We start from the raw sequence: 12500 nt of genomic DNA, 5'->3' as shown, positions 1-12500 counted from the left end.
CCAGAACCACTAAGCCAGAAAAGCTGAGATTTATATGAAAGCTTTCTGATATAGTACAGATTCAGGTTTGTTAAAATCATGCCCCCCCCCCCCCCCCCCCCCCCCCCCCCCCCCCCCCCGGGGTAGGATGGGGCCACAATAGGGGATCAAAGTTTTACATACAAATATATAGGGACAATCTTTAAAAATCTTCTTCTCAAGAACCATTGGGCCAAAGAAGTTCACATTTACATGAAAGCTTTCTGACATAGTGTAGATTCAAGTTTGCAAAAACCATGGCCTCCAGGGGAAGGTTTGGGGCCATAATAAGGACTACGGTTTTACATGCAAATAGATATGGAAAATCTTCTGATATGGACCAAGGTGACTCAGGTGAGCGATGTGGCCCATGGGCCTCTTGTTTTTTAGCTCACCTGAACCGAAGGTTCAAGTGAGTTTTTCTGATTGCTTTTTGTCCGTCGTCTGTCCGTCTGTCTGTTAAACTTTTCACATTTTCGACTTCTTCTCCAGAACCACTGGGCCAATTTCAACCAAACATGGCCAAAAGCATCCTTGGGTGAAAGGCTTTCAAGTTTGTTCAAATGAAGAGCCTTGTCCCTTTCAAAGGGGAGATAATCACAAAAATGCAAAAATAGGGTGGGGTCATTTAAAAATCTTCGTCTCAAGAACCACTGGGCCAGAAGAGCTGAAATTTACCTGAAAGCTTCCTGACATATTGCAGATTCAAGTTTGTTCAAATCATGGCCCCCGGTGGTAGGATGGGGCCACAAGGGGGGATCAAAGTTTTACATACAAATATATCGGAAAAATCTTTAGAAATCTTCTCAAGAACCACTGAGCCAGAAAAGCTGAGAATTACATGAAAGCTTCCTGAAATAATGCAGATTCAAGTTTGTTCAAATCATGGGCCCCTGGGGTTGGATGGGGCCACAATAGGGGATCAAAGTTTTACATACAAATATATAGGAAAAATCTTTAAAAATCTTCTTCTCAAGAGCCACTGAGCCAGAAAAGCTGATTTTTACATGAAAACTTTCTGACATAGTGCAGATTCAAGTTTGTTCAAATCATGGCCCCCGGGGGTAGGATGGGGCCACAAGGGGGGATCAAAGTTTTACATACAAATATATAGGGAAAATCTTTAAAAATCTTCTTCTCAAGAACCACTAAGCCAGAAAAGCTGAGATTTACATGAAAGCTTCCTGACATAATGCAGATTCAAGTTTGTTCAAATCATGGGCTCCGGGGGTTGGATGCCCAGGGCCACAAGGGGGATCAAAGTTTTACATACAAATATATAGTTAAAATCTTTTTCTCAAGAACCACTGAGCCAGAAAAGCTGATTTTTACATGAAAACTTTCTGACATAGTGCAAATTCAAGTTTGTTCAAATCATGACCCCTGGGGGGTAGGATGGGGCCACAAGTGGGGGGGGGGGGGGGTGTCAAAGTTTTACATACAAATATAGGAAAAAGCTTTAAAAATCTTCTTCTCAAGAACCATTGGGCCAAAGAAGTTGACATTTACATGAAAGCTTTCTGACATAGTGTAGATTCAAGTTTGCAAAGGGTAGTTTGGGCCATAATAGGGACTAAGATTTTACATGCAAATATATATGGAAAGTCTTCAGATATGGGCCAAGGTGACTCAGGTGAGTGATGTGGCCCATGGGCCTCTTGTTCGGTTTGGGAATACATCATATGTATCATTTTTGTATTTTTACTAAGAAATAAAGTATATTAAAAATATATTTTTGTGTGTTTCATTATATATTTAGAAAGTGTATTATTTTTTACCTAATTTGGAACCAAGATTTAGTTGGTTCCAAATTTGGTCATTAAAAATATATATTTTTTTGGTATCATTTTAGTATTATATTTTTGTGTCATTTTCGTATTTATTTTCGATATCGGTTAAAACATCAAAAGATATGACTAATTTGGACTCATCCTAAAGTCATAACCCTGGGTTATGAAATTTACCATTTTTTTGTACATCCTTTTCTGTTATTCCTACTCTGGGGATCATCAAATTTACAAATTTTAGTAAAAGACTACTTGCTCTATCCATTTAGTTTCAATTTAGTATCAATAGCACTAAAGAAGATGTTATTTAAAGGACACATCTCATATTTTCAAAGTATACAAAATTACATGCATTTTTCCTTCTTTATTCTTATACAGTGGAACCCCGTTATTACGTTCCCCCTTTATTACGTTAGTCCGCATATTACGTTGGAATTTCAAAGCACAAAACCATTTCTTAACAAACCTATATAAAATAGACCTCGTTATTACGTTGTCCCAAGATGCCGGGTCTCGGTATTACGTTGTAAAAATTCCGACAAAAAACGTAATAAACCCCTAATTATTCAATAGTGATTCTCAAGATAATCAGCTGTTCACACCTTGACTGCCTGAGGCAGTCACCACGTAAATTTCCTGGTCTGTCTGGGGATTAGAGACGCTTGACTGATCACGCTTCGTAAGATCTCGCGACATCAATACAGGTAAATACACCGTATTGAAGCCAGTGACCAACAATATTAAAGATTGTTTATCTAAGTGTACTCTATAAAATTTACCTCATTTTTCATACAGTTTGATAATTCTCCACGACATGTGCGATCACTTTTGCTATTAAAACTCTATAAATTACGGACAGCTTTGGTATCAAACATAATTTGGATGAAATTCCTCATAACAAAGTTAAAACGGCTTGGGTAACGGCTTGGATAGGGTTAAATGATCAAAGGAGCTGGCACTGATAATTGCGTATTAAACAGTGTTCAGCAATTAAAAAATGGTCAGTAATCCTGACATGTAGCTTGGGTGTAATTAGATTTTGTCCATATATACCCTGGTCAAACTGCCCCGTGTTATCAGTTGTTCCGTGCACGGTATTCGGCTCGATCATTGAACATCTTAATATCCCTGGATAAATTTTTGTGCTACAGTGTATAATTGAAATCTTAGTGCTTATTTTATTGTGCTTGGTTTTAGTGCTTATCGGCAGTGAAAAGTGTAAGTGTTGTGTTGGTTTTTGTGTGTGTGATTTTGGTTGTGTTGTGTATCATATATGTGTTTTGTGTGTATGTGTGTGCTTTTGAATTTATCATCATGTCGCTAAAGAGGAAAAGGACCGATTTAACCCTTGCCACTAAGTACGAAATCGTCAAGCTTCTGGATCAGAAAGTATCACAGTCAGAAATAGGTCGCCGCTATGGACTCGTCCAATCAACGATATCTACCATCTCCAAAAATCGTTCAAAGATCAAAGAAAATTATGAATCTTCTGGAAATTCGGAGAGAAAACGACATCGCAGCGGTAAAAACGCACAGCTTGACGATGCGCTAAAGGAATGGTTCCAGACAGCACAACAACGAGACATCCCAATCAGTGGTCCGATTCTGCAGGAAAAGGCAATCAACTTCGCCGAAAGGATGAATGTTTCCGACTTCAACGCTAGTAAAGGATGGTTATCCAGATTTAAAACAAGGGAAAACATCGGATTCAAGAAGCTTCATGGAGAAAAGAAAGATGCAGACAAAGACGCCGCTGATCGCTGGATCACTGATGTTCTTCCGGAGTTAACACGCGAGTATAGTGCCGATGATATCTACAACGCAGATGAAACTGGAATTTACTATCGTGCCATACCCGACAGTACCCATGTATTCAAGAATGAGATTGCCAGTGGATCAAAGAAATGCAAAGATCGCATAACAGCTTTAGTGTGTGCAAACATGAGTGGAGGCGACAAGAGGAGACTTCTAATCATCGGCAAAAGTAAAGATCCAAGGTGCTTCCGTGGAAAAAGCCTGCCCATCACATACAGAGCGAATAAAAATTCGTGGATGACAGGAGAGATCTTCACCGAGTGGATCCGTGATTTTAACTGTGAAATGTGCCGGAAGAAGCGGAAAGTCCTGCTATTGGTAGATAACTGCACAGCCCATCTGAAGAATTCGGCAGATCGCTTAAGCAACGTGCGCCTAGAATTCCTGCCGCCGAACACCACGTCGATAATACAACCGTGTGATCAAGGCATAATAAAAAATCTTAAGAGCAAATACCGTAGTGAAGTTGTGCGTAAGATCATTAGTGATATAGACGATTCGAACGTGACCGCCAGCGACCTCGCCAAAAGCCTTAGTCTACTAGATGCCGTGCATCTACTGAACAAGGCATGGAAGTCGGTATCCTGTAGCACCATCGCCAATTGTTTCCATAAAGCTGGATTCGCCATCGAGGAGTCAGAAGAAAGAGATGAAATCGACGTTCCAGCAGGAATGACAGAAGAGGAATTCCAGGAATATGTAAATCATGACAACGACCTTCAACCGCATCATATGCCAACAGAGGAGGAAATTTGTGAGGAATTCATGGGTGTAAGGGAATCAGAAGAAGATGAATATGAAGAAGATAATGAAGATGAAGATGAAACCACCAACCTACCAGTTACCAGCAACGAAGTAAATGATGCATTAAAGACCATTAGAAAGTACATGGAAGAAAACAACGAAGAGGATTTCCAGTTAATCTACAGTTTAGAGGATAAGTGTGGGGAAATTGCGGAAAGAGCAAAGAAACAGAAGAAGATAACAGAGTTTATAAACTGGATTCCTTAAACGTGTGTAATCTTTAAATTACGTTGAATCTTATGCTAATGTTGGGTAAGTATAGTTTTCCTCTATTTTCATGCTTGTTATTTTGACAATAAAAATACATATGTAGAATAAAAAGCGATGTTTTGTTATTTATAATTTCATGTACGACTGTGAATACGAACAGGAATGAGGTATTGCGAGAAATTTATATGAACGTATTACTTATTTAAGAAAGCGAAAGTTCAACATAATGGCGGAAACGAATGGTGCATGGTGATAGTGATAAGCAACGCTTAAACCAAAACATTGTGCATCCTACTAGAGAAAAGGGATAAATACATGAAGAATTACGGACATTTAAGATAAGATGTTAATAAAACAAAGTGTCATACTCTTTTTTTAAACAAAGAAACGGTAAACATGTCAATACACACCCCCTTCTACGTAGTATCAACGGACGATATACAATTTCCAAATGATATTTTTAACGGATTTCACTGGGAACGTTTATTACGTTGACCCCGTTATTACGTTATTTTATCGTGACAAAAGGGGGGAACGTAATAACGGGGTTCCACTGTAGTAATTAATTCTAATAGTTCACCAAAATTTTGCGATAATTAACCACAATAAAGACTTAAATCTAAGCCCTGATTTCAAAAAGTAGGTAGGTAGTCACGTGGTACAGTGACGTCACATGCACCCTTCGGATTGTATAAGTAGTGTGAGATATTATTAAAAACTCAGCTTTTAGGGGCCCAATTTATTCACCATGGGCAACATTTACATCGATGTTTACAAATTTTCTGAGTTTTATGTTTTCGCCACCAGTGCAAACATATAGCGATGTAAATACCCAAATATAGCGAGAAAAGCGTGTATGAAATCGCGGTTCGAGAGAAGAAGAAAAAAAACATTGCAGCTAATATGACGTCACAATTTGTGACCGTTTATATCAAGCGCGTTAAATTTCCTGCGTTAAATGAAGAGGTGGATAAAAGTCGTGTTGCAAGATGTTAATGGGCTTCGCTCGATCGTCTCAATGGTCACACCGTACAACATATTATTGATTTAATTGTTAATCAAGGATTTTTGTTGTTAAAGACTGCACCCATATCGAAAATAAATATGAAAAAGATACAAGAAAAAAATACTAAAATGATACAAAAGAAGTATATTTTTAATGACCAAATTTGGAACCCTCTAAATCTTGGTTCCAAATTAGGTAAAAAATAATACACTTTCTAAATAATGAAACACACAAAAATACATTTTCAATATACTTTATTTCTTAGTAAAAATACAAAAATGATGTATTATTTCTATACTCTTGTTGGCCGGGTTGCACGAAGTGCAAATCCGGTCTATAGTATGGTGAAGTGCGGGCGGTTGGGGAAATTTTGTGAAATCAACTCCTACAGTTTTTTATGTACAACCTTGAAACTTTGCAGAAAGTAAGTATATATATTGAAGTTATGCACTAGGTTTTTTGAAGTCTGACCTTTGTCGAATATGGGCGCTACAGCAAAAAGTTGTTACTAAAAATAGAGTTCAACTTGAAAAATTTAAGTGAGATTATCTTTTGTGGTTAAATTTAGTTGCACTACCTCTGAGGAAAAATTCAATTATATATGAATGTCAAATTTTCTGGGCATGAGTTGTAAATTTGCAATATAAATAGAGAAATTCTGTTTCTTTATCATATAATCATATACAATTCAAGCACCTGAAGTTATTGTTCATTTTAGTTATTATTACTTAATATTACATATATCAGCAGTGCTCCAAGTTGCGAGTAAAACGGTCGCATTTGCGACCAGAAAATCAATTTTGCGACTAGAGATTATAATTAAGTCGCATTTTCGCGAGTGAAGAAAATTTGGGCAACCAGTAAAATTTTAGAATCGAGATCGGAAGTCTGAATAAATATTTTTAGTCTCGTTCAAAACAATCAAGATGGCGGGAAAACGAGGTTTAGAGCACTTTGGATTTATCAATCGTAAAAAACAGAAGCCTCAGCCTTGTACATGTTACAAAGAAATTCAAGAATCACACAGGGAAAGTTCTGCATCAAAAGATGGCGTAGCAATGTCTAAAGAGAAATGCAAAAGTAAAGGAAGAACCCCAGTCCTGAAATGGCGGAGGAAATTTTCGTGATGGCAAAATGTTTTGCAGAATTTGTGAGGCCAATAAGCCAGCAACGTCCACAATTTCTAGACATCCATTGTCCTATTTCACCACGACCGAGTGTACATCTTTCAAACGTGGAAATGTGACTATTCACGGTAACAGTAAGAGACATGTCGTTGTCCGTGACTGCATTATTAGCAGTAAGTCGAACGGGGCAACTGTTGCTGTTAATTTTCAAAGACAATCAAACTCGGGATGTAGTGTTCTTATTGATGCTGGTACTAATTGTTCAGCAAAAGATCCAACAAAACTAGGTGCTCTTATTCGCATAACATGATAAGCAGTGAAGGCCCACTTATTGATAACTTTAAAGCAAATCCTTGTGTAGAACGCTGGGTTTCTTCTCCAGAAGCGTACTGTAAAATATACAGGATGGCCCAATGCAATACAACTTTTGCCAGAGTAAATACTTGACTTGTTAGCATCCAGCATGTTTCACAGTACATTTCTATTCAGTTTCAAAATATAAACAAACAAAATGTATACATGGTGTTGATTTTTTACTTGCAAGATATTCATATTTTAAAAAAAACCTTGCAAGTCTTATATTTACAAAAGCTTTTACTATGGCGAGTAGAAATTTTGAACATGGCGACTAGAAATTTGAAAATGGCGACCAGAAATATTTTTAGGTCGCCATTTTGTGACCTGATAGCAGATGCGACTTGGAGCACTGTATCATGTTTTTTTATTAATCAATAAAAGCCCTGCGGCAATATGTGATGTGGTTTTTTTTATATATATCGGCATTTTTACAAGACAAAAATCCGTACCTGTATCCGGAAACAATCGTGTCCGCTCACGTTACCGATACGGAACTAACATTTTTTCCACTCGTCAAAACTCATTTTGATAATTTACTTTACAATTCTGCCTCCTTCAACACTAAGGCCATAACAAATCATAACAGTCCTCCAGATAACTACCACCAAATAAATCCCTACCCAAATTATTATACCCCCCGCAACAAGTTGGGGGGGGGGGGGGGGGGTATACTGGAATCGGGTTGTCCGTCTGTCTGTCCGTCCGTCTGTAGACGCAATGGTTTCCGAGCTCTAAAGCATTACCCTTTCCACCTACCATCACCATATCATATATATGGACTACCCATGGGATGAAGATGTTCCCTATCGATTTTGGGGTCCAAAGGTCAAGCGCACTGGACATCGAAGTAGCAATATGGTTTCCGTGCTCTAAAGCGTTACCCTTTCCACCTACAGTCACCATATCATACATATGGACTACCCATGGGATGAAGATGTTCCCTATGGATTTTGGGGTCAAAAGGTCAAAGGTCAAGCGCACTGGACATCGAAGTAGCAATATGGTTTCCGGGCTCTAAAGCGTTATCCTTTCCACCTACAGTCACCATATCATACATATGGACTACCCATGGGATGAAGATGTTCCCTATGGATTTTGGGGTCAAAAGGTCAAAGGTCACGTGCACTGGACATCGAAGTAGCAATATGGTTCGGTTTGTCATGCCATTTGTTTTTTACACCCTGAAAAGAGGTAGTTTATACCTATTACCAACACCCTTTGGGAGATTGGGGTAAGCGGGGGGTATTCTTAGTGAGCATTGCTCACAGTACCTCTTGTTTACTCTAAATATTGCAACCTGGCCAATTGAGTCTTTGACCCATTTTATTATTTATGTATTAAATCCCAATTCAAAGTATAAAAATAATACATTTTGGAGTAGGATTAAAAAAGTACCAAAAAATACAAAGTATATTAATTTTGTATCAACATATTATTTTTGTATTATTTGGTTCACCTTGAAAAATTAAAAGAGGAAAAAAATATGAATTGTATTAATTTTGAATCAACATCTAAGTATTCAAAGATGGGGAGGAGAAATAATACATTACCCCAATAAAAAGTATAAATGCATGTCAATTACGATATCAGTAAGTAATACTTTATTCGTCAAAGCAAAAATGTGGTTAGGGTTGCCTTTCCCTTTAAGGAGTTACTTGAAGAGATCATGACAAAAACAAATATGCAACCTGTGCAGACTGTCTAAAAGGCACAGTGAACTACAGTTTAGTACAAAAGCAAAAGGAAATCAAGTGTCTGTTTCTGTCCCATTTGTATTTGCTGGGAAATCTAACAGCAAACGTGCGTTCTGTAACTGCAACCGGCCTCAGAGTTGTACCAAAAGAGGCGAGAACTGCATGATGCCTTTATTATATTCGGTATATTAGTACCAGTAGGTTGTAAATGCTATTCAAAAACATTAATGGGGAAAACTGAATCCAAATCAAAGCATTAATACTGCACCATACAGAAAATGCTGAAAACAGTTCCACATTTGATTTACTCCACAAAACGTGAGGTTTTTCATTCACATCAGTAAAAAATAATAAGTCAATGGATATGCGGAGCACGTACTGATGGATGTTGCGAGCATATATGCAGTGTCATTTGGTACGTACCTTAAGTACTCCAGGCATCAGTGTAATTATGTGTTTTAAAAATTGCTTAATGTCTGATATACATGATGCTGCCTGTAAAACAAATTCTGATGATGATATTGATTAAATATCGTTCTTTGAATTAAGTAGGTCTATTTATTTGTTTTGAATTTTAAATATTTAGGACCGCGTTTTTGTACGGTAGTGTGTCTATTGTAACTACGGGTACCATCAATGCGGATTTTAAACTCCGGATTAGCGACCGGTGCCCAATCATGAATAGGCTTATTGTTCGCCAAGTTCACCCATCTTCTTTTAATACATGAACGCAGTATATTATAGTTGAACAAAATGGCGGTCCAAACGAATGCAGAAAAGCTACGCTTATCAAAACATCCTTATGTATCCTACACCAGAAATAAAGAAAAGGGATAAGAACATGAAGGATATTACAGACATTTAAGATCAAATGTAAATAAATCAAGTGTCATATTCTTTTAAACGAAGAAGCAGTAAAGATATATTCACACACACACGTACACACACACACACCTTCATGGAGTATCAATGGAAGATACAATTTCCAAATGATATTTTTGATATTTTTAATGGATTCCACTAGCAACATTTATGACGTTGCCCCCGGTATTACGTTATTTTATTTAGACAAAATGAAAAACTTAATAACGAGGTTCCACTGTACTCGATCCTTTGGAAAAACCCAAACAAGAGTACAGGTATCCAATTGTGGATCTTATTATGTAATTTAACTACATGTTGTATGAAGTACAATATATTTTATTTTGTATCTGATGTAGATTCATCTACTAAAATCCACTCCAATGGAAAGGCCAACAAAGTGATGGAGATTCTGATGTATTCATTGGTGCCTATCATAGTATTGGTAATGCTCATCATCATAGTCTTTGTCAAGTGGCGCTGTTACTACAATGGCAACATGTAGGTTGATCTTAATTTATATCATTTTCACTATAAATTGGGCTTGAACGAAGGCCAAAAAGTTTCAGATCAAAATTTTTTGTCGTCTCTGTCTGAGTAAAACTCGGGTAACCTATTGCATTTTGATCAGTGCATGTCTGTCATCATGCATTGTCCATCATGCGTTAACAATTGAATTTTTTAACTTCTTGATAACTAGCGTTCCAATTCTTTAAAATCTGATATCAATAGCGTTTTTTTCCTTCTACCCACTGGTACTGGTGGTACCGGTACCCATTCAATTGGGAAAAATAGCGTCAAAATCAAACAAATTGGGAATTTTCTTCCAATATATCAGCAAATGATTTCAACTAAAAGAGTAAAAAATTAAGAACAAGAGACGTCGGGAATCGTCGTAGGCTCTTTATAGAATCATCGTAGCTCTACAGCACACGCACTGCCATGATATGTACTTTCGATTTAATACCGGAAGTGAACATTTTAGTTGACTTGTACAACATTTCAGACAAAGTAAATTACGATGCCAGTGGTCTATTTTTCGGCAAGTGAATTGGGAATTTTTAGTCTCAAAATTGGGAAAAATCAACATTGTTTGGCATTTGGAATGGTGCCGTTTATCGTCGCGAGTTATATAAAATACAAGGAGAAAAAAACGCTGATCAAGGATCTTTGGGACTTTGCATTAAATGACTGTGATCATGTACTATGGTAATCATTCTTAACAGTGACATCTTTTCATAGTCTGAACAGCAACAAGACATGGATGTGAACCATAGATGCACCCAAACTTGCACAGTGCTTTTCAGACAAGTAGGTCAAAATTCATGTCAAGGTCAAAAGATCAAATTTTGGTACCACCAGACAGCCTTATCTAAGAAATGTACAATACGCCACTAATATTTGATTACAGAGCATAGAATACTTTATTTATATTAAACAGCAATTTTACCTGCACAACAAGTTTGAGGGTGAGATGAGTTAATCACAACACTTGCTGTTGAATATTTGGACAAGTATTTGCTCACTTAATATCCTTTAGGTGAGCATTGATGACGTATTCTGAAAAAAAAAGAAGATGCAATTATTGTGTGGACATATAACTACTTAAAAGATTGCATGATCTTGTAAAAAATTAAATCAGTGATTTGAAACTGATAGAGGAAAGGAATTTGCCCAATAGGACTTGCTGTCAGACAAATTCAAGATAAATCGGGATTGTGGAATTCTCATCCACAATACATACAGCAGTCTCATTGCATGGCCTAGCTTACTTGAGATGTGCATGAATTGAAGTGTCATTCAAAGTAAGCTCATTTTGGCACTACATGTATAAATATTGATCCAGGCCTGCATACTACATGTAACTCTCAGAATGGTGTGTTGAAACCAGTCTGGTCAGTGGTCACACCAAATAACTTCTTTATTTGACAATCATGAAATAATATATTCTGAAGTGAATGAGAAATGAAATTGTAAATATCAAAAGATTCCAAAGACCTAGCTTCCTATACCCAAATTACAGGGATATAGATATATATTTTTAATCACTGATCACTTGTACTATCAACTTAAATTTTTACTTGTCAATTGATCAATTGACAAGTAAAAATTCAGACCAGTGTGAATATGAAAACGACTGGTCCAAATAATTATGAAACATTTTCATGATTAGGCACAATATCTGGTATATTCAAACTAGCATTCTAGCAATAACAGCAGGTTTTAAAAAAAACATCATAATCGTACTATAATATTCTTATCCATTTTTATGCCCCCGAGATCGAGGATTGGGGGGCATATTGTTTTTGTCCTGTCTGTAATTCTAGCTGTCATTCTGTTTGAAACTTTAATCTTGCTAATAACTTCTGAACAGTAAGTGCTAGAGCTTTGATATTTCACATGAGTATTCCTTGTGACAAGACCTTTCCATGGGTACCAACATTTTTGACCCCTTGACCTTGGAGTTTTACCTACTTTTTGAAAACTTTAACCTTGCTAATAACTTTTGAACAGTAAATAATAAAGCTTTTACATTTCACATTTTATTGAAAGTAGACATTAACGGCAAACTGACAACTCAACTGTTTGACAGACGGGATGATTTCAGCTTCTCCATTGTTAACTTCCCATATTTATGTAGCAATATTCCATTATCACCTGCATATGGTGTTTATTGTGTCGCCTGCGTTACGCAGTGGCGACATATAGGGATCACTATCCATTGTCCTGCGTCGTCGTCTGGCGGCGGCATCTGGCATCGTCGTCGTCACAAAAAATTTCTGTCACAGTTTTCTCAAGAACCACATGGGGCAACTCCCTG

General features: G+C 37.1%; 2 protein-coding genes and 1 long non-coding RNA gene across 3 annotated transcripts in view; 2 read left to right on the top strand and 1 right to left on the bottom strand.

The window, feature by feature from the left end:
• The window catches only part of LOC130046775 (uncharacterized), a 215051-nt gene that overhangs the window by 6365 nt on the left and 196186 nt on the right, over window positions 1-12500 (bottom strand). The window lies entirely within an intron of this gene.
• The window catches only part of LOC130046770 (activin receptor type-2B-like), a 183071-nt gene that overhangs the window by 38520 nt on the left and 132051 nt on the right, over window positions 1-12500 (top strand). The window contains exon 4 of the mRNA XM_056139594.1: window positions 10039-10180. Within this exon, the coding sequence (XP_055995569.1) occupies window positions 10039-10180 (142 nt within the window). The remainder of the gene's footprint in view (window positions 1-10038; window positions 10181-12500) is intronic.
• Window positions 1452-6121, top strand: LOC125653403 (tigger transposable element-derived protein 4-like). The gene has a single exon (XM_048882843.2). It carries the CDS (start codon window positions 3120-3122, stop codon window positions 4629-4631), a length of 1512 nt encoding a protein of 503 aa, XP_048738800.2. The 5' UTR covers window positions 1452-3119; the 3' UTR covers window positions 4632-6121.

Source organism: Ostrea edulis, chromosome 6 (genome assembly GCF_947568905.1).
Source record: "Ostrea edulis chromosome 6, xbOstEdul1.1, whole genome shotgun sequence".
NCBI lineage: Eukaryota > Metazoa > Mollusca > Bivalvia > Ostreida > Ostreidae > Ostrea > Ostrea edulis.
The sequence above is the reverse complement of the archived record's forward strand: the minus strand, read 5'-3'. Positions and strand labels throughout refer to the sequence as shown.

Excerpts from the sequence above, each read along its gene's own strand:
- LOC125653403 (XM_048882843.2), top strand. The coding sequence starts at position 3,120 with ATGTCGCTAAAGAGGAAAAGGACCGATTTAACCCTTGCCACTAAGTAC.